At 40.5% G+C, this 21,974-nt stretch overlaps 1 protein-coding gene across 1 annotated transcript in view; it reads right to left on the bottom strand.

The window, feature by feature from the left end:
- Window positions 1-7,839, bottom strand: part of LOC131934868 (gonadotropin-releasing hormone receptor) — a gene marked incomplete at its 5' end in the record, with an annotated part of 204,039 nt that extends 196,200 nt beyond the window's left edge. Inside the window, one exon of the mRNA XM_059291017.1 lies at window positions 7,681-7,839. Coding sequence (XP_059147000.1) covers window positions 7,681-7,839 — 159 coding nt within the window. The remainder of the gene's footprint in view (window positions 1-7,680) is intronic.
- Between the last annotated feature and the right edge of the window lie 14,135 nt (window positions 7,840-21,974).

Here is a 21,974-nt window from a genome sequence, read left to right as displayed (position 1 = left end):
TAGACCAATCATGATCAAATTTAAAAAATAGACCAGCGAATATCATCAAAAATCAAGAAATAGACCAATTATGATCAACTATCAAGAAATAGAACAACCTTGATGAAGTTTAAATATATGAAGAATGTGTATCCAAGTTACGTGCCTGTTCGAGACATTCAAATCGTATAAATACCGAGAGAGTTTTGACAAAGCCAGTAAAAAATGCAAAGATTTACGTACAACGGCCATCAAGCGTCAGGTTTTCTGGAGCGGAATTCCAATAACGCTGGCCGGAATTGTGAAAGCCAAGCCAATACAGAATAAAATGTCTAACGTTGGCGAGAGTTCTGGTAGCGTAGAATAGCTAAAACAGTATCAGAGGCTCAAGACATCATCGATTCGAAACAGAAATTTTTTCGGTCAATGTATCTCCCTAATAAAGGACTAGAATACATACATACATACACACACACACACACATATATATATATATATATATATATATATATATATATATATATATATATATATATATATATATATATGCTATCCAATAGATAATTTTACTCACACGGAATTAACAAATCTGAAAAATATGTGTATAAGCTTGAAATGTTAGGCTTATGAAGGTCTTTGCGTGACAAAAAGATAAAAAGATAATTGACAGATATTATCGTAAGAAAACTGCTCAAATCTGAACAAATTAAAGAATTCCATTTTTCTTTCCCCGGCAAGTTATCAACACACGCGCTTTTGTTTCAGCACTGAATCAGAAATTACTCGGCTTAAAGCGACGAATAGCTGCTCATGTTTCGTGTGGGTTTATTAAAGATTTGGAACCAAATCGTACAACGTCTAAAGATGGCAGTATGGCCCTCCGGGATTGAACATAATGACGCACGTCGAAAAGGGGTAAAATTGCACAGCTTTAAGAGCGAAAGATGATAGATGACCTAAGCCCAGCCTTCGGGAATTTCCGGAACATCTATTACCGCGTGCGACTCGGCACCATCTTTTTTGTGTGGGGTTTTTTTTTTAACAAAAGGGATTCCCTAAAAGAATCCCAGCTTAGTTTATTGTATTACAAGCTTTTCGCTTAATTCACAATCTGTGTGGGATTGTGGTTTGAGTCGTGTCACTCAGCGTGGACCAATTTTCTGACGCAGTTTTTATATTTCTTTATTTTTTTACTTTCTATACATTCCCAAAAAACTTATTATTTGGAAGTTCTTTTTTAAATACTTGTTATATTTTGTTTAAAAAAAGGATATATTTTTGTTTCGTTTTTTTTTTAAAGACTATCTTTTGAGTGATGGAAAACAGCGGCAAAATTATCCAGTAATATCGTTGGGGCGGGGAAGAGGGGGTAAGGTGTTGCCCCCAGTAACAGCGTTAGGTTCAGAAATATGATTAGCATTGGGTTCAGGGTTAGGGTCAGAATAAGTTACAGAGATAGGCTTTACAGTTAAAGTTGGAAACAAGATATGGTAGTGATAGGAATCTCCATCTACGACAAAAGTGCTGTAGGCGCTGGACGGGACCGCAGAGGTCAATGTACGAGTTCTTTGTATGGCTCACCTGGTGGCACATTTATCTGGCACAAACACATTATATAAGTGCCCAGTGGCGTAGCGAGGTCGGGTGTCACCCGGTACGGCACCTAATGATGTCGCCCCCCCTCCTCCCCCAACCCCCCGTAAGAAAAAAAGTATATATATATATATATATATATATATATATATATATATATATATATATATATATATATATATATATATATGTATAAAAATATTCCATATACACTTGTAAGTATGTGTATACGCGTGTGTATATGTATTCACAATTTTTTCTGGTTGTATTTAATTACCCCCCCCCCTGTGCTCAGATAATACTAACAATTTTTATCTACAGTCGGTTATAAATAGAAATAGATGCAGCATGTTTTCTCTATCATTAGTAGGTTTACGTCATGGTGTCACCCCCACCCCTACAATATGCCTACAATATTTTACGTCTTTTCTATGATATTAAAAGTGAAGATTATTGCACTTTGAGTTGAAGCAACATAACACATTGCTGCACATATAATGAGATAACACCTTCTTAGATATCATGCCTATCACGCAGCAGTTCGCTGTTTACCCAAAGCAAGAGATGCGAAACTTAAGGTTAGCTAATCGATGCGCTGATCAATCAAGGCTGATATCAATAAGAAATAATCAAACTTGGGTTTGTACCAGGCTGAGTTAGACATTGACACCTGAATCGATGACGTGCCTTCATGCACTGAGTATACACACACCTGTCAACACCTTTCTCGTGAGTGTTCTCTCTCTGTAGTTATACTGGATGTTATTGATAATTTAATATCTGCCTGACTGCTTTAGGGTGGTGGTTATTGCCCTTTGTCTATTACTTGAAGTAACGCATCTTGGGTTAGACGATGGTTTTATAAGACAGTTTTGTTTCTCCGTATTTTCTTATGGTAATCTCAACTTACTTTACACATTCTTTATATTTTTCATTCTTTTATGTTCTCCCAGAATATCGCAACCCATTTCCTATATTCTCAGACAGACTATGCTAATATTCCGCTTCACCCCTCCCCCTCCCCCATACACATTATTACTATTTACTTTAGTAAAAATAATATTATTTTCACCCGTTGTCAAAGCAATATGCAATAAAGCAGACATTTCTCTATGCAATGTGACGGTCAGTAATATAAAGCAGACATTTCTCTATGCAATGTGACGGTCAGTAAGACAGATAAAGCAGACATTTCTCTATGCAATGTGACGGTCAGTAAGATAAAGCAGACATTTCTCTATGCAATGTGACGGTCAGTAAGATAAAGCAGACATTTCTCTATGCAATGTATAAAGAAGACTTTTCTCTATGCAATGTGACGGTCAGTAAGACAGATAAAGCAGACATTTTTCCCATGCTATGTGACGGCTAGTAGTATAAAGCAGAAATTTTTCTGTGCATTGATTATTTATCTCGTCGTTTTGTCTTGTTGTGTTTTTATAACAACAGAAGAAAGAACTGCGTGGAAAATATTACAGTAAAGTTTCCTTTTTTCATACCTGCCCGTCTATCGGGCAAGTAGAGTTCACCTGTTTTTGTTACCTCGGCATTTGAAGGGATAGTGTGGTCAGGACTAAGCCGGATTCGAACTCGGGACTTACGGGTTTGCAGTCACACCGTCGCAAGCGGTGAATACTAATGTAAACATACTCATTCAATGTTCATTTTACGTCCGCTTTAAAATTAGGATTACTGTTGTTACAGGTAGGTTCATTAATGTCAATAAAACAACAATTGTTTTATTTGAAAACATCAAAACACGACGTCACTTCCTGTTTAGAAATGTACCACGATTAACAAAGGAAACAAACTTGGAATATTATAAAATATTTATAACCTTGACTTAGATTGTACTCGGTATAAATAGAGCTCTTCAACCAAAGCTAACGACTCTCGAAGTTTTCAACATCTTAAAAACTAGTCTAAGTTTTGTTTCAAGTCATAAAAAAAATGAAAGATAAGTTTTTTTTTTAGCAAGATCTAAAACCGAGTCTTTGTTTCTTTGTCGTCAACAGTGAAGGCAATAGTTGTAGTAAAATGGTTGTAATAATGGTTGTAATAAAATGTGGTTGTTGTGTGGATGGTGCTGGGAGGCTAGAACGAATACAATTAAACGGTGCGAGAAGGTAAACAATGGTATCGCGGCAGTTATCTACAACCGCATACAACAGCACTAGAAACGGAAATAGCTATTGACGTCTTTGTAATTGTTCGACTTCGTTTATTTGGCGTCTTTGTCATTGTTCGACAGAGGCGTAGCTACCTATACCCGCGCTGGGGGTGAACTATCAATCCCCCAACTACCCCGCCCATGTATATATAGTTAGTCAATTTGGTTTAAAAACGCCCCCCCCCCCCCTTAACTTGGAAAGTTGGGTTGGGTGCCCATTTAACCAGTCTCTATCCTGTAACTGTTTTTATTTTGATGTCACACAGTTAATCTAGAAAATACATCTACACAGCCAATGAGTAGTCTTGTTTTTCTAAATTTAGACTGTATAATTCAGTATCGCAGCTCAGAATCAACTTTTTATCTAATTTTTCAACCCATTTTGCGCCCCCGGAGGTCGGCGCTCGGGGCCCCACCCGCCCTCTCCTAGCTACGCCTCTGTTGTTCGACTTTGCAATTGACGTCTTTGTAATTGTTGGACATTAGCTCGCAGTTGTCGAGCTTAATCTGAAATGCCAGCAAATACTCAAGCGTATGTCTGGAAGAGGGTATCACGTTTTGACATTTAAATACACAACTCACTCACAAAACCAATGTTGAATATCAAGTCAAACCAATCATGATAGCATAAATGTATGGTAGTTAAATACTATTTTACAATCTACGATAAAATATAAATATTTTTTTTATATAACCATAAAGTTCCCTTTTTGAACTTGACGGTCCATGAGGCAAGTGAAGTAGAGTTCACCTGTTTCTGTGACCTTAGCATATGAAGGGCTAGTGTGTCAGCGCTACGTTCAGTCCCTTTTACTTTCCTTAGCATACGTTAGGTACCCATCAGAGCTGGGTGGACTCAGGGACGCTCTACTGACTTGAAACCAGATTCGAACTCGAGACTTTCGGGTAAGCAGTCTAAAGGAGTGTTTTGAATTGATCTTTCCTAGACCGAGAACCACGTTCAATAGTTACAGATTGCAAGCATTACACATTTGAATACACGATGGTGCAACTGATTGGAAACTAGAAAGGGGATGATGTTGCAAAAGGACATCACAGTGCTGGACAGTGCTGTATCCGGTGGTATAATTGATGGCAGTCGTTACTCTAAAAATCATGTACAGAATAACACAGTTAGACAGGAGAGGGGAAGAGGTGACACCAGTTTAATTTACAAGTATAATTATTTGAATTGCAAATATGTATTAAATAATTACATACTGATACATGTATATATAGATAATATATATGTATGTATATATATATATATATATATATATATATATATATATATATATATATATATATATATATATATATATATATATATACCCCGTACCAAGTGAATCCCAGAAAAGACTGTACTGGCTAGTTTGCATTAGCCCCAACAGACGGGAAGATAAGTCGATTGACAAGCGAGAACAAGCCAGCATTACACGGGTCTACCCGCTGAGTCAGCGTTTAGCTATTTCTGATATACATTTTTTATTTCTTGTCCTCTACCCAGATGTCCTTGTATAACTGGTAACGTGACATTTTTTTGTCCAGTCTTTGTAAAGAATCCTCGTCAGACGGTTTTTTTAGGGGGGTGAAAATGTTCACGATCTATGGAAGGGGAGATGATAACACAGGGCGAAGGGAGATAATTGATGGGCGACACTTTAATGACTGCAGATAATAATATCGTCTGCTTGGCGAGGACAGGCGGAGAGCTCTGATCCCGGGGCGCGTGCCGAGGAAAGATCAGCTCGCTTAAGTGGTCGTCACAGGCGCTAGTCGTATGTCGCCTGGGTCAGCGTGCTGGATTTGTGGGGAAAGGTTGGGTGAGGGGGGGGGGGGATCAACTGGAGGCGCTAGTCGTATGTCGCCTGGGTCAGCGTGCTGGATTTGTGGGCAAAGGTTGGGTGAGGGGGGGGGGGGGGGATCAACTGGAGGCGCTAGTCGTATGTCGCCTGGGTCAGCGTGCTGGATTTGTGGGCAAAGGTTGGGGGTGAGGGATGAACTGGGTACGACTTTGTGGGGTGGAGGGATGGTGGGACGACGGTGGATCACATGGGTAAGGTTATGGGTGGGGTAGGTGTTTGTGGGTAAGGGGTGATCTATACCCAAGCGTTTCTTCCAAGCTAACAGCGTGACTATGTCAAACAGAAATAACTGACGGTTTCCATTTTGAAACATAGCCACTATACTTGAGGATAAAACATCCAGTGCTTCAACTTATTACCTCATTCATGAGATAATTATTTTATATCTCACTCGCTAGATACTATCCTCATACCTCATTCATAAGATTCAGGTTTTATACCACACTCGTTTGATACTATCGTTATAAGATAATTATATCCAATCTTCCGTTTTCATTCTCTCTTTAGTCAGCACTTTTTTTGTCTTTACTTAAGAAGTTGAAGGTTAGAAAACTAGATTGCTTCAAGTCTAATTGGTCACTTAAAATGTTGGCACGTGAATTGAACTCGAGTACAGAATATTGTTTTCACTTGTTTAAATCAGTTCTCTGTAATCCATTAAATTGTTGAATCTATTTGACACGAGAGCATGCTGTAGTCTTTAGAAGACTAGACAGTTATTAGTAATGTTAATTAAATAATTAAGTGGGGCGGTTTTAGCCACCCCGCCTACTGTTTCCAGACAATAATAATTAGCACTGCACTAATGAGCTGCAGACAGGTAGTCGTGAAGTAACTAATTAGTTCTTAATTACACATTTTAAAAGTAGCTGCAGGAAGAAATCAATTAAAGATGGACGAAAAAAAGGGCACAAAAATAAATTTAAACTCTCGGATACAAATCAGTTAACATTCAAGTCTGGGAGGTTGATTAAATTTGAAGGAACGTGGGCTGCGACTAATTAATTTTATTATTAAAATGATATTCTTCACTAATTCCATCTGAATATTTGATTGAAGCAAGTCTGGAGAAACCTGCAATGTGCGTCAGTTGAAATGTGCGATACATTTTTAGACGGTTTATTGGACGTAAATAGAGTAGGCGTTGATTGATAGCGCCTAATTTATTATCGACGAAGAACTAATTTATAAAGAAACATTGACCAGTCTCAATGAAGTTACTTTTTAAAATGTTGGTGTCAGGAAGTTTACCGTAAAAAAGTGGCATTTTTTTATACGGTTAAAAATGTCGTTAGAGAAAGGTAAAAAGGTGAGCTTGAAAAACAAGACAGGTGGGGCAGGTGGGTTGACTTACCTGGGGAATACTAAACAAGACAGGTGGGGTAGGTGGGTTGACTTACCTGGGGAATACTAAACAAGACAGGTGGGTTGACTTACCTGGGGAATACTAAACAAGACAGGTGGGGCAGGTGGGTTGACTTACCTGGGGAGTACTAAACAAGACAGGTGGGTTGACTTACCTGGGGAATACTAAACAAGACAGGTGGGGCAGGTGGGTTGACTTACCTGGGGAATACTAAACAAGACAGGTGGGGCAGGTGGGTTGACTTACCTGGGGAATACTAAACAAGACAGGTGGGGCAGGTGGGTTGACTTACCTGGGGAGTACTAAACAAGACAGGTGGGTTGACTTACCTGGGGAATACTAAACAAGACAGGTGGGGCAGGTGGTTTGACTTACCTGGGGAATACTAAACAAGACAGGTGGGGCAGGTGGGTTGACTTACCTGGGGAATACTAAACAAGACAGGTGGGGCAGGTGGGTTGACTTACCTGGGGAATACTAAACAAGACAGGTGGGTTGACTTACCTGGGGAATACTAAACAAGACAGGTGGGGCAGGTGGGTTGACTTACCTGGGGAATACTAAACAAGACAGGTGGGGCAGGTGGGTTGACTTACCTGAGGAATACTAAACAAGACAGGTGGGTTGACTTACCTGGGGAATACTAAACAAGACAGGTGGGTTGACTTACCTGGGGAATACTAAACAAGACAGGTGGGTTGACTTACCTGGGGAATACTAAACAAGGCACTAAGTATCCAGGCAAACAGGATCATGATCCTCACTCTCTGGGCGGCACCGTTACGCCGCATGGGGTCAAGGATGGCCACACAACGGTCCAGTGAGATGGCCACAGTGATGTAGGTGGACAGGTAGAGGGCGAACACCTGGGGAGAGAGGCAGAGTTACGTCACTGTTAGGACAGGTAGAGGGCGAACACCTGGGGAGAGAGGTAGAGTTACGTCACTGTTAGGACAGGTAGAGGGCGAACACCTGGGGAGAGAGGTAGAGTTACGTCACTGTTAGGACAGGTAGAACACCTGGGGAGAGAGACAGAGTTACGTCACTGTTAGGACAGGTAGAGGGCGAACACCTGGGGAGAGAGGTAGAGTTACGTCACTGTTAGGACAGGTAGAACACCTGGGGAGAGAGACAGAGTTACGTCACTGTTAGGACAGGTAGAGGGCGAACACCTGGGGAGAGAGGCAGAGTTACGTCACTGTTAGGACAGGTAGAGGGCGAATACCTGGGGAGAGAGACAGAGTTACGTCACTGTTAGAACAGGTAGAGGGCGAACACCTGGGGAGAGAGGTAGAGTTACGTCACTGTTAGGACAGGTAGAGTTACGTCACTGTTAGAACAGGTAGAGGGCGAACACCTGGGGAGAGAGGTAGAGTTACGTCACTGTTAGAACAGGTAGAGGTAAACACCTGGGGAGAGAGGTAGAGTTACGTCACTGTTAGAACAGGTAGAACACCTGGGGAGAGAGGCAGAGTTACGTCACTGTTAGAACAGGTAGAACACATGGGGAGAGAGGCAGAGTTACGTCACTGTTAGGACAGGTAGAGGGCGAACACCTGGGGAGAGAGACAGAGTTACGTCACTGTTAGGACAGGTAGAGGGCGAACACCTGGGGAGAGAGACCGAGTTACGTCACTGTTAGACAGAGAAAGTTAGGATGGTTGAGTTATAGGGTAGGTAACATTACAATGTGTAGGTAGCAATACCTGAGATAGGTAACATTACAATGTGTAGGTAGCAATACCTGAGATAGGTAACATTACAATGTGTAGGTAGCAATACCTGAGATAGGTAACATTAGCAGGGGTTATGATAGCAGTAGCTGGGTAATGGTAGCAGTTACTGGATTATGGTAGAAGTAGCTGGGTTATGGTAGCAGTACCTATGGCAGGTAGCTGATGTTACTATGATCGGTTAGGTGCATGGGCGAATGACAGTACCTTATGTATGAGGGAGTAACTAGGGTAGTTTAATGTCTTGATGGTGAACAACACCGAGTTGATACCTTCATCAAATGAAACAGTAACGCCCTAAATCCGATGGTTCCATTATATTTTCAGATGGTTAAAGATGATACATTATCATATTTGTTTTTATGCTCTGGTTTTAATTATATTCAAGAGTTCGGAATATAAAATTCAACACTGAACAAAAGAACAAACAAAAACACACATATCAAGAACGCTAAAACAATATTGAAATAATGACGCCGACAAAAATCTTTGCCATCGGCAAATGTTTGAATTCAATTTCGCAACCAGAATGTTTTTACTATCTCATTGTTTTATGCATTCGATTCACATTTTTCACAATCAAGTATAATTTTTTTTAAAATTCTTTCGCACATTTCCCCAAGGCAGTTTCCCCATAAATTGTCCCAATTACTTTTTTGAAATTATTTTTCTATATTTTAGTGCAAAGTCATTAATAACCGAACAATACCAGGGATAAGGAGGGGGAAAAAATTCATTGGCTAGCGTTATTGTAAACTTTACTAACATTAAGTAATGATCAGCTGGTGAGAAGTGTTGTTTAGGTCATGGCTTAGTGTTGTTGATGTATGAGTTAGGTCATGGCTTAGTGTTGCTGATGTATGGGTTAGGTCATGGCTTAGTGTTGCTGATGTATAGGTTAGGTCATGGCTTAGTGTTGCTGATGTATGGGTTAGGTCATGGCTTAGTGTTGCTGATGTATGGGTTAGGTCATGGCTTAGTGTTGCTGATGTATGAGTTAGGTCATGGCTTAGTGTTGCTGATGTATGGGTTAGGTCATGGCTTAGTGCTGCTGATGTATGGGTTAGGTCATGGCTTAGTGTTGCTGATGTATGGGTTAGGTCATGGCTTAGTGTTGCTGATGTATGGGTTAGGTCATGGCTTAGTGTTGCTGATGTATTGGTTAAGTCATTGCTTAGTGTTGCTGATGTATGGGTTAGGTCATGGCTTAGTGTTGCTGATGTATGGGTTAGGTCATGGCTTAGTGTTGCTGATGTATGGGTTAGGTCATGGCTTAGTGTTGCTGATGTATTGGTTAAGTCATCGCTTAGTGTTGCTGATGTATGGGTTAGGTCATGGCTTAGTGTTGCTGATGTATGGGTTAGGTCATGGCTTAGTGTTGCTGATGTATGGGTTAGGTCATGGCTTAGTGTTGCTGATGTATGGGTTAGGTCATGGCTTAGTGTTGCTGATGTATGGGTTAGGTCATGGCTTAGTGTTGCTGATGTATTGGTTAAGTCATGGCTTAGTGTTGCTGATGTATGGGTTAGGTCATGGCTTAGTGTTGCTGATGTATTGGTTAAGTCATGGCTTAGTGTTGCTGATGTATGGGTTAGGTCATGGCTTAGTGTTGCTGATGTATGGGTTAGGTCATGGCTTAGTGTTGCTGATGTATGGGTTAGGTCATGGCTTAGTGTTGCTGATGTATGGGTTAGGTCATGGCTTAGTGTTGCTGATGTATGAGTTAGGTCATGGCTTAGTGTTGCTGATGTATGGGTTAGGTCATGGCTTAGTGCTGCTGATGTATGGGTTAGGTCATGGCTTAGTGTTGCTGATGTATGGGTTAGGTCATGGCTTAGTGTTGCTGATGTATGGGTTAGGTCATGGCTTAGTGTTGCTGATGTATTGGTTAAGTCATGGCTTAGTGTTGCTGATGTATGGGTTAGGTCATGGCTTAGTGTTGCTGATGTATGGGTTAGGTCATGGCTTAGTGTTGCTGATGTATGGGTTAGGTCATGGCTTAGTGTTGCTGATGTATTGGTTAAGTCATGGCTTAGTGTTGCTGATGTATGGGTTAGGTCATGGCTTAGTGTTGCTGATGTATGGGTTAGGTCATGGCTTAGTGTTGCTGATGTATGGGTTAGGTCATGGCTTAGTGTTGCTGATGTATGGGTTAGGTCATGGCTTAGTGTTGCTGATGTATGGGTTAGGTCATGGCTTAGTGTTGCTGATGTATTGGTTAAGTCATGGCTTAGTGTTGCTGATGTATGGGTTAGGTCATGGCTTAGTGTTGCTGATGTATTGGTTAAGTCATGGCTTAGTGTTGCTGATGTATGGGTTAGGTCATGGCTTAGTGTTGCTGATGTATGGGTTAGGTCATGGCTTAGTGTTGCTGATGTATGGGTTAGGTCATGGCTTAGTGTTGCTGATGTATGGGTTAGGTCATGGCTTAGTGTTGCTGATGTATGGGTTAGGTCATGGCTTAGTGTTGCTGATGTATGGGTTAGGTCATGGCTTAGTGTTGCTGATGTATGGGTTAGGTCATGGCTTAGTGTTGCTGATGTATGGGTTAGGTCATGGCTTAGTGTTGCTGATGTATGGGTTAGGTCATGGCTTAGTGTTGCTGATGTATGGGTTAGGTCATGGCTTAGTGTTGCTGATGTATGGGTTAGGTCATGGCTTAGTGTTGCTGATGTATGGGTTAGGTCATGGCTTAGTGTTGCTGATGTATGGGTTAGGTCATGGCTTAGTGTTGTTGATGTATGGGTTAGGTCATGGCTTAGTGTTGCTGATGTATGGGTTAGGTCATGGCTTAGTGTTGCTGATGTATGGGTTAGGTCATGGCTTAGTGTTGCTGATGTATGGGTTAGGTCATGGCTTAGTGTTGCTGATGTATGGGTTAGGTCATGGCTTAGTGTTGTTGATGTATTGGTTAAGTCATGGCTTAGTGTTAATGATGTATGGGTTATGTCATGGCTTAGTGTTGCTTATGTATGGGTTAGGTCATGGCTTAGTGTTGCTGATGTATGGTTTAGGTCATGGCTTAGTGTTGCTGATGTATGGGTTAGGTCATGGCTTAGTGTTGCTGATGTATGGGTTAGGTCATGGCTTAGTGTTGCTCAGCTGTTAACCCGAAAGTCTCCCTTTTGAATCCCGGGCTCGAGTCATGGGCGTCCTTGACTCAAGCTAGTGAACGTAAAAGGGGCTGGTGCATATTGCTGACGCCTTTATACTCCCATGTGTGAGATTAGAGAAACAGATCACCTCTACTTCATCTGCCCAAGAGACCGCCAGGTTCTTAAAAGTACTAATCAATGGCCCACAATCAAATACATGCCATCCCTATTTCACGCACTTTATTTCTTATTTTAGTTGCGACAACTCGCCTTTCATAAAATCCAACTACAGCAAAATGCCAAGTGTGCAGAAACGTGTAAATGTAAGGTGGGGTTATTTCAATTGGTAATGGGATCGTTAGATACTTAACCAGCTTCTGGCTAAATGCTGGCTTTTGTGCTGAATTATGGGAGAAATATTCGTCTCGCTTCGGTAGACATTCGCGGGTTTTTTCCACGGTTGGTTGAGATTATTTGAATTTGAATGACAAGAGGCGATTTAGAGATGGGTTATAAAAGTGGATGGTTTCTGGTTTTAATTCCAATATGCAACAATATTTTATATTATTTTATGTAGATGTTTGAAATATAGACAGGTTGTAACGTGTAGCGGGGGTAAAGGCAAGTATCTATTTTTGTTCTTAAAAAGCACCAAAAAAAACGAGAACATAAAATTAAATAATAAACATAAAATCAAAATAAAACTTTTGTACCGATCAAGTCACTTTGGTTTTATAACCAACCTCCTGTTCATAAGCAGAATAATTCAGCTCTTAATGTTAAACACGATAAAAACATACGGTAATGCACTATCATAATAACAATTACATAATTAAGTAAAAACTAAAAGAGGCGCCACCAAGCAAACTATAGGATACAATTTTATTCACCAATCAACCACCTACACGGCTATATATGTCTGGATTCCAAACGTTAAATAAAGCTGTAGCCCAAATATCGCCCGATCATTGGTAGCGTACTCCATAGGGACTTCAATATACGCCATCCCCAATATCAAATAAAGAAATTATGATCCCCATTGCCTAGCGTGATGTGATATGTACTGGGTGGTTTAGTCAGAGAGTTGCAGTAATTGATGTGTAAACAGTCGTTAAATCTCCCCCCGTGTTTGTTCATAAATCCTTGGGTAGACAGACACACAGACAGACACACAGACAGACACACAGACAGACACACAGCGACTAGTTCTGGTAAACGTCTCGCAACCCTGACTTCTACGCTCTCGTTCACATTTGAATGCTGAATCATCGTGGTCACGTGATGACCGTACAAGAGAAACATATAATGTTCAGTTTCTTAAAGTCAAATGACTGACCACCATATTGTCGTGATGTCCCAAATATGGTCAAAGACTGACACATGAGTCACCCCAGTACAAGCAACCTCCGTCTTATTGTTTAAAAAGGTCAAATACGTAACCACTATCTTTTCAGTGTCCCACGTATAACGGTTACAAGAATGAACATGGGAACAACGTGGTCGGGAGTGAGAGAGTATGCATGCTAACCCAAACGTCCTGAGGTCGGATCCCGGGCAGTTGGGGCTGGGGTTGGGGGGGGGGGGGGGCAGCAACCCGTCTAGGTAGCTGTGTAAATCCCAAAATGAAACAACTGCTGCCTTGCAAACCCAGGAAGAATGTCAGCATCAACAGGCCTCATGGCGCATACGATGTCACGTAATATTTTATCACGTCGGCGGTAATCCCCTTTGATAAGACAATGAAAAACGAAGAAGAAAAAATTTACAAAAGAATAACCACCATACTTTCATAAATAAAATTAATCAGGAGTTATCTCCCATTTACTTTCTCTTATTTTCATACATGACGTTAAGGGGAAATGTTCCTTCCAATATTTAGGTCAAACAATTGACCACCATCTTGTGCTAATGTCCATCTATGAAGACATGTGTCCAGCATCTAGAATCTAGCACCATCTCCATGCAATAAACGGCACCCACAGACCGATGAAGCCAAGTTCGATAACTCGCACCATCTAGCTCAGCTTCATTATTCCTACACTATACATGAGGTTGTTAAACCAATGACGCCATTCCGATGTCTATCAGGACTGGTATTCCCCTCACAACCTCCACACAAATGTAGCACTTATGTTTCTCCTGTGATCTATGCGCGTATTAATACACGCGTGAGATTGTTACAATACCTCAGTAATTGTACAGCAAACTGGGTTGAATTATCTACCCTTCTCGTCTACTTCTTGTGTGTAAGATAACAATGAAGATGTTAAAATTTAATGAATGAAGGACCCGAGTAAATGAAGAGGGTGAGTAAGTATTTATTGATTGGATCAACTTTTGTTTTAAATTTTTTGTCATAAACGTTTTGGAATGAATAACAAAATGACGGGATGCTAGCAAGTCTAGTCAAGTTTCTTTCAAAATATGTTTTTATTTTATTTTTCAATTATTTTTTTTGCTGACTGATTTTTGACTTCTGCTTTGTCTAAGGTTGAAATATTTGGGGTTATTCGGTTAATTTTGAAAGAGTTAGGGTTATTCAGTAAACTTGAAGGTAATTGAGTAAACTTGACCAATGAAAACATTGGAACATAAAAGATAATGACACTAATAATATCAAAAAATTGTAAAGGTTCAAAGATTGTTTAATGTGTAGATTGCAGTTTGTAGCAGTTATTTCTCTTTTCATTCACTCGACAAAGTGCTGATAAATACACGCCATTAGAACCATCTGGTTAAAATTCGAAAGATAACAAAAAAATGTATCAACGTAATTTCTTATGGCTTTTTTTTTCTTTAATAAAGTTTAAATATATTTTAGGGGCTGAAAGCGGCTTTATTTTATATTACGTAATCATTTTTATAATTTCTAATGCGTTGTGGGAGTGAGTTGTTACATGTGTGAATGCGTCACTCATTCTCCTAACTCCCTCTGTTAATAATTTTACTAGAGTTCAATCTTAGCTAGTTGTGAATGCGTCAATCATTCCCCTGACTCCGCTGACTCCCTCTGTTAATAATTTTACTAGAGTTAAATTTTAGCTAGTTGTGAATTCGTTAATCATTCCCCTGACTCCGCTGACTCCCTCTGTTAATAATTTTACTAGAGTTAAATCTTAGCTAGTTGTGAATGCGTCAATCATTCCCCTGACTCCGCTGACTCCCTCTGTTAATAATTTCACTAGAGTTAAATCTTAGCTAGTTGTGAATGCGTCAATCATTCCCCTGACTCCGCTGACTCCCTCTGTTAATAATTTTACTAGAGTTAAATCTTAGCTAGTTGTGAATGCGTCAATCATTCCCCTGACTCCGCTGACTCCCTCTGTTAATAATTTCACTAGAGTTAAATCTTAGCTAGTTGTGAATGCGTCAATCATTCCCCTGACTCCGCTGACTCCCTCTGTTAATAATTTCACTAGAGTTAAATCTTAGCTAGTTGTGAATGCGTCAATCATTCCCCTGACTCCGCTGACTCCCTCTGTTAATAATTTCACTAGAGTTAAATCTTAGCTAGTTGTGAATGGACACTCATTTTCCTGACTCCGCTGACTCCCTCTGCTAACAATTTGACGAGAGTTAAGTCTGTGACTTACAATTCTTCCAGCTAGTCCATCTTGCTGTAGCCCCCAACCTGAGTGCCGTGTTGCTGCCAACGAGTGGGGGACACTCTCCAGCACGGCCAGCCGGTCTAATCAAAGTGTTTCTAACCGGAAAAGACCGGAACTCACGGTTAATTGCATTGGCCGAACGCTGCCGGATCTCGATCGTCTGAGAGATGTGGTAATCGACTTGTACGGCTAACCCCGTCGTCCGCAGTGCGAATCTTAACCAGGGGAGTGAAACGGTTTGGTTGGCTGCTCGTTTCACTTTCCCTGGCTAGTTTGTTACATGTATTGTTGTATACCGTGTCAACAGCACAACAATATCTTTACAACAATGATGTATTTTTAAGTGAACTCACGTTTAGAAGTAGCCAAATTGTTGTTCAAGGGTTGATGTACATTAGATAACAGACACAAAGGGGAGATAAGAACTAGATCGTTCATCAGTGAACCACTTTTTACCTCCCTTTACAGTTTTTCATGCAACCTGATCTGGCCGATTGCATTCTATGGCCAATGGCCGACTCTATTGTGTGTGGCCAATGGCCGACTCTATTGTGTGGCCAATGGCCGACTCTATTGTGTGGCCAATGGCCGACTCTATTGTGTGCCCAATGGCCGACTCTATTGTGTGTGGCCAATGGCCGACTCTATTGTGTGGCCAATGGCCGACTCTATTGTGTGGCCAATGGCCGACTCTATTGTGTGCCCAATGGCCGACTCTATTGTGTGGCCAATGGCCGACTCTATTGTGTGCCCAATGGCCGACTCTATTGTGTGCCCAATGGCCGACTCTATTGTGTGGCCAATAACCGACTCTATTGTGTGGCCAATAACCGACTCTATTGTGTGGCCAATAGCCGACTCTATTGTGTGGCCAATGGCCGACTCTATTGTGTGGCCAATGGCCGACTCTATTGTGTGGCCAATGGCCGACTCTATTGTGTGCCCAATGGCCGACTCTATTGTGTGGCCAATGGCCGACTCTATTGTGTGCCCAATGGCCGACTCTATTGTGTGTGGCCAATAGCCGACTCTATTGTGTGCCCAATGGCCGACTCTATTGTGTGTGGCCAATAGCCGACTCTATTGTGTGGCCAATGGCCGACTCTATTGTGTGGCCAATGGCCGACTCTATTGTGTGGCCAATAGCCGACTCTATTGTGTGCCCAATGTCCGACTCTATTATCTGGCAACTCACTGACTATTCTTATGGTGAACAGCAAGTATGAATAGTTGATTGACTTTAGGCAAACATTGTCGTATAACCTTAGCAACGACCGCCACAAGAAACATAAATAAATAGTTCAGTGGTCCATATATCTCCACCATATGAACTGCTCAAAATTATTTTACTTTTAGCTCTCTCAAACACAACCGGTTCAAAATTCTTTTAGCTCTCTCAAACACAACCGGTTCAAAATTCTTTTAGCTCTCCCAAACACAACTCTCTACTCTCAACACACCCGTATGTTGTGCACTTTGACCTTTACACACTGACACCACCCAACACGCATATTTACAAAGGTCGAGCAAAGTACAACTAGACACCAACAAAGCTGCAAACACAACGACCAAGTTTAAATATAGTTACAATAAAGTTACAAACTTACTTACATTGCGCAATGAAATAATATTGTAAACATTAAAAAAAAATTTCAATGTCTAAGGCAGACGTAAATACGTATCAATACGTATGTTAATTTTAGCAATGTAAACAATGGTTAACGTTTAGACTATTTTTTCATTAACATTGTGTGCATCCAACCCCTCTTTACATTGCGCCATGTTACTTCGTTGTTTTCGTGTTTATCGTGAACACACTGGCAAAAAACGTGAGTTCATTCAAGCATGTCCAAGGACTTATAAAAAAAACAACAAGAAACTGTTAATGGAAGACTAGACTTAAAGAATACGACAGCTTGTTATAATCAAACAATAACATGAACTTTAATGTTCAATCGACATCAAAACTAAAGGAGAAACAAAGCAGTACAAGGGACACACAAGAACAAACACTAGAATACAATGGAAAGTATAAATATCCTACTCACAAACTAGACCTGCCCTTAAGTAGACTAATACAGAAAGTGGAAAGTATTAATATCCTACTCACAAACTAGACCTGCCCTTAAGTAGACTAATACAGAAAGTGGAAAGTATAAATATCCTACTCACAAACTAGACTAGCCCTTAAGTAGACTAATACAGAAATATGGCTCCGGTCCACCATTTCAGCCGTTCTTCTTTACCCTTACAAAAACTAGAACATAATGGCGTAAGACCACGTGACAACAGACGACTCACAGCAGTAGGCGTGATAGTAAAGACAGAACAGTTTACTTAGTACAACTACATTAACCCATTAACGGCCAGTCGTTGTATAAAGGTGTTCATGTCACAAAGATTTTAAAAAAAGAAAGAAACAAGCCTACACAATGTCAAAAGATCGTTATACGTGGGAATACGATAAGCTTTCACAAAGTCAAAAAATCGTTATGCGCTGGAAAATGATATGCTATTCTGGCGACTTCGTCTTATTTGGACTTTAAATTAATATTTCCATAATTAGACGAAAGTAATGTATCAATTAATATTCGTCCTCTCAAGACAATACATGTTTGTTTTTTAGCGAATAAAAATACATTCTATAAATATTTTCCCCAGTGACGCATTTTATTTAATGTCACCGCTAAAAATGTACTTTATAGTCATACACTCTATTAAATGATACCTAAATGTGTTTTAAAATAATACACGCTATTTAATAGTTATAGTTACCTCTATAAAATGGGGGAGGGTGTATTTCTTTTAATAGGTATTTTAAACCTACCAATTATTCCAATGTTAATGACTGTTTCTATAAGGAAGTAGTGGTGACAAAAAAAAAGAATTACTAAAAAGTCGCGGACTGAATAATGTTTATGGCACATATAAACTAACTTGCGTACAGTGTCCAAAGGTCGTTTAATGAAGCGATAATTAAATTAGTTTTACGCCAGTTCATTAAAAGGAAAATTAATCAAAGGCAATACAACGGCTAAATGGTTCATTGATTAGGTCTGAATATGTGGATGACATGTCACATAGTTTTATTGTTATGTTATTGTGACGTCATACTTGCTGTCAGTGATTCTCACAACTGCTGTCAGTGATTATCAGAACTGCTGTCAGTGATTCTCACAACTCAGTGATTCTCACAACTCAGTGATTCTCAAAACTGCTGTCAGTGATTCTCAGAATTGCTGTCAGTGATTCTCAGAATTGCTGTCAGTGATTCTCAGAATTGCTGTCAGTGATTCACTCAAATTGTGAAGCCTACATTCTATGATCGTATGCCCCCCCCCCTTCGCCCCAGTGTAGTCTAACAATTACGTCAGCACCATCCATGTCTTACCTACGTCAGCAGACGGCATGGCTTACTGACATTTCAGACTGTGAGCTAATCATTTTTCCTGACTGATCTACTTACACTTCAGGCTTCCCCCCCCTCCCCCAGTCATCCAACTTGCCAGCAGTAACCTCAATTGTTTGAATGTACGTATATGGCATGGTGCTTCGCATTACGTCTGTCAACAAAATGTCCATGTTCCACTGTGTATCCACAAAATGTTAATGTCACAGTGTACACAAAATGTCCATGTTACACTATGTGTCCACAAAATGTCCATGTTCCACTGTGTGTACACAAAATATCCATGTTACACTATGTGTCCACAAAATGTCCATGTTCCACTGTGTGTACACAAAATGTCCATGTTCCACTGTGTGTCCACAAAATGTCCATGTCACAGTGTACACAAAATGTCCATGTTACACTATGTGTCCACAAAATGTCCATGTTCCACTGTGTCCACAAAATGTCCATGTACCACTGTGTGTCCACAAAATGTCCATGTTCCACTGTGTGTCCACAAAATGTCCATGTCACAGTGTACACAAAATGTCCATGTTGGTTTCAGTGTTTCTTTCAGACTTTTTCCTCCCCGGAGAGGGGTGGGGGTACTTGAAATTTTCGGGGGCGGGGGTAGAATTTTCTGGGAGGGGGCGGACACTGGAAAAAGTATATAATTATATTTCGTTGAATGGGACGGTAGACATGTTTTTTTTGGGGGGGTGGGGGGTGGGGGGCGGTGTGTGGAGGGGGTGGTGTGTGGGGGTGAGGGGTGGGGGTGGGGGTGGTGTGTGGTGGGGGTGGGGGTGGGGGTGGTGTGTGGGGGTGGGGGGTGGGGTGGGGGTGGTGTGTGGGGGGGTGGGGGTGGGGGTGGTGTGTGGGGGTGGTGTGTGGGGGTGGTGTGTGGGGGGGTGGGTTGGTTTTAGTTTAGAGAAAAGAGACAGCACTATCAGCCTAGCGCCCGTTGTACCCTTCCTCAACGGGCCATTTTTCTCGTATATATATATGCGCTGATTGTCGTTCCCTAAAACTTCACTAGACGCCAATTAAATTCCCCCTCAAGATGCCGAAACTAATAAAAAGTAGAAAATCAAAAGAGCTTAGAACAGTGGGCTCCATCGAACCCGAGAGGTTCGGTAATTCAGTCTCAGGGCTTCCGCGGAGGTCAAGACACACACCTGACTCATATGATTCACGATCGGATGTTGTCAGTGTGGACGATATAACTATTAAGAAGGGTTCGGTGAATGCGCATATGAAACTGGTGGGGTTCGGTACCTCGAAAAAGTTAAGAACCACTGATTTAGGGTGTATTTTTATGAAGGTGCAAGCTTATTTGATCTACTTTTGGTCGTGTCTTTAGAACAATTTCGATAATAGTAGGCCAATACTGCAATTTTGAATTATCAACTAGGTTGAACAAAGTAATAATCAGTACAATATACTAATTTTCTTCTCTCTTAAAATTTTGGCAAATAGTGTCGCTTCCCATCCACCCGCTCCGACAGTCTGCTAACTCTTTTTTACTTTCTCGTATATACCAAGTATAGAGAAAGTATTGTAATCGTGCACAAAAATCAGTTGAAATTTTTACAATTTTCACCGTATTACACCTCAGTCCTTCATCACATCCGAAGTATAGAGGACTTATTTTAATCGGGCAAAAATTATCAACCCAGATTTATCAAAATTAAGAGGCTTTATGCGTAATCCAGTCTAAAGAACTGGGCTTTGCAATTCTGTCTGTATGTCTGTGTGTCTGTCTGTGTGTCTGTCTGTCTGTGTGTAAACATGATAACTTGAGTGCCGTTACAGCTAGGTTGATGAAATTTCATATATAAGTATTTTATCAAAATCGTAGATCCTTCTCAACTTTTGAGCGATTTTCGATAACCGGAAGTGGTACTTTTTCTACTTTAAATTTTTCAAAAGCCTATAAGTTGAGTACTATTTTAGATAGATAAATGAAATTTCACATGTAAGTATAAGATATTTTTGTGAAAATCAAACCACGCATTGAGCGTTATTCCTCTAGTTTAACTTTATCTTATAAACAAATAATGATACTGGAGAATTTATTTAATTTGCTCTTCCAAACAAACAAATAATATAAAAACTTGATGTTTCATAGTAAATTTTAATCTTTGAACTCATTTTTCTCAAAATGTTGTTTTTGTGACTTAAGTACTTTTAGCACTAAGGTCTTCATCTCTACCTTCTGTCAAATTTTGAGTCATTTCCGTTGCCCGGAAGTACTAATTTACGCTACCTCCGATTTCTCAAAAAACTAATGTAAATTTTTAAAGTACTAATAATATTGCGCACTATTATGCACTTTTTTATTTGGCGTTCACTTGGTGTGCAATCTTTTGTCTACGAGATTTTATTCTATTTTTAAAACTTTAAGTATTTAAAATGGATTAAAAATCATGTCTATAGCCCGAGTTCTCATCCCCTGTTGTTTTATATAAGAATATTGGAGAAAGTTTAGGGGAGATCACTCCCGGTTTATTGTGTTACACAATCGTAAAATACGCTTTAGTTCAATGGGTTTCTTTTCTGGGCGATATCGGTTTATTCCTTAATCCCGTGTGAATTTTTCCGATTTTAATCTTCGAAAAAGCGCCCCCCCCCTCCCCTTTCCCCATCTAGGAAAGCTGGAAAGCGTTTTTTCCGGTCACTGTTTCTTAAAGATATACGTTTTACAGTTAGACAAACAAGGTAGAAACAGTTAAATCAATATGCAAAGGCTCTCAGCCGTTAAATTTCTTTACTTTGACTGTATATAATTCAAAATTGCAGCTTAAAACGAGCTTTTATTTTTTTTTCTACCCCTTTTGGCGCCCCCCTAGGGTCGGCGCCCGGGGGGGCCGCCCTCCCAGCCCTCCCCTAGCTACGCCTCTGGTGGTGAGCTGTCAGCTGTCAGCTGTCAGCGGTCAGCGGTCAGCGGTCAGCTGTCAGTGGTCAGCTGTCAGTGGTCAGCTGTCAGTGGTCAGCTGTCAGTGGTCAGCTGTCAGTGGTCAGCTGTCAGTGGTCAGCTGTCAGTGGTCAGCTGTCAGTGGTCAGCTGTCAGTGTTCAGCGACATCATTGTTGTAACATTTTATGGTGTTTGCTTGATGTTTATTGATTTTCGAAAAATAATAGCACCCATCTAGAAATGATACATTTCTAAGACT

This window comes from Physella acuta, unplaced genomic scaffold (assembly GCF_028476545.2).
Source record: "Physella acuta isolate Inbredline_101_S28 unplaced genomic scaffold, ASM2847654v3 ptg000119l, whole genome shotgun sequence".
Taxonomy (NCBI): Eukaryota; Metazoa; Mollusca; class Gastropoda; family Physidae; genus Physella; species Physella acuta.
This window is presented reverse-complemented; position numbering and strand designations above follow the sequence as displayed.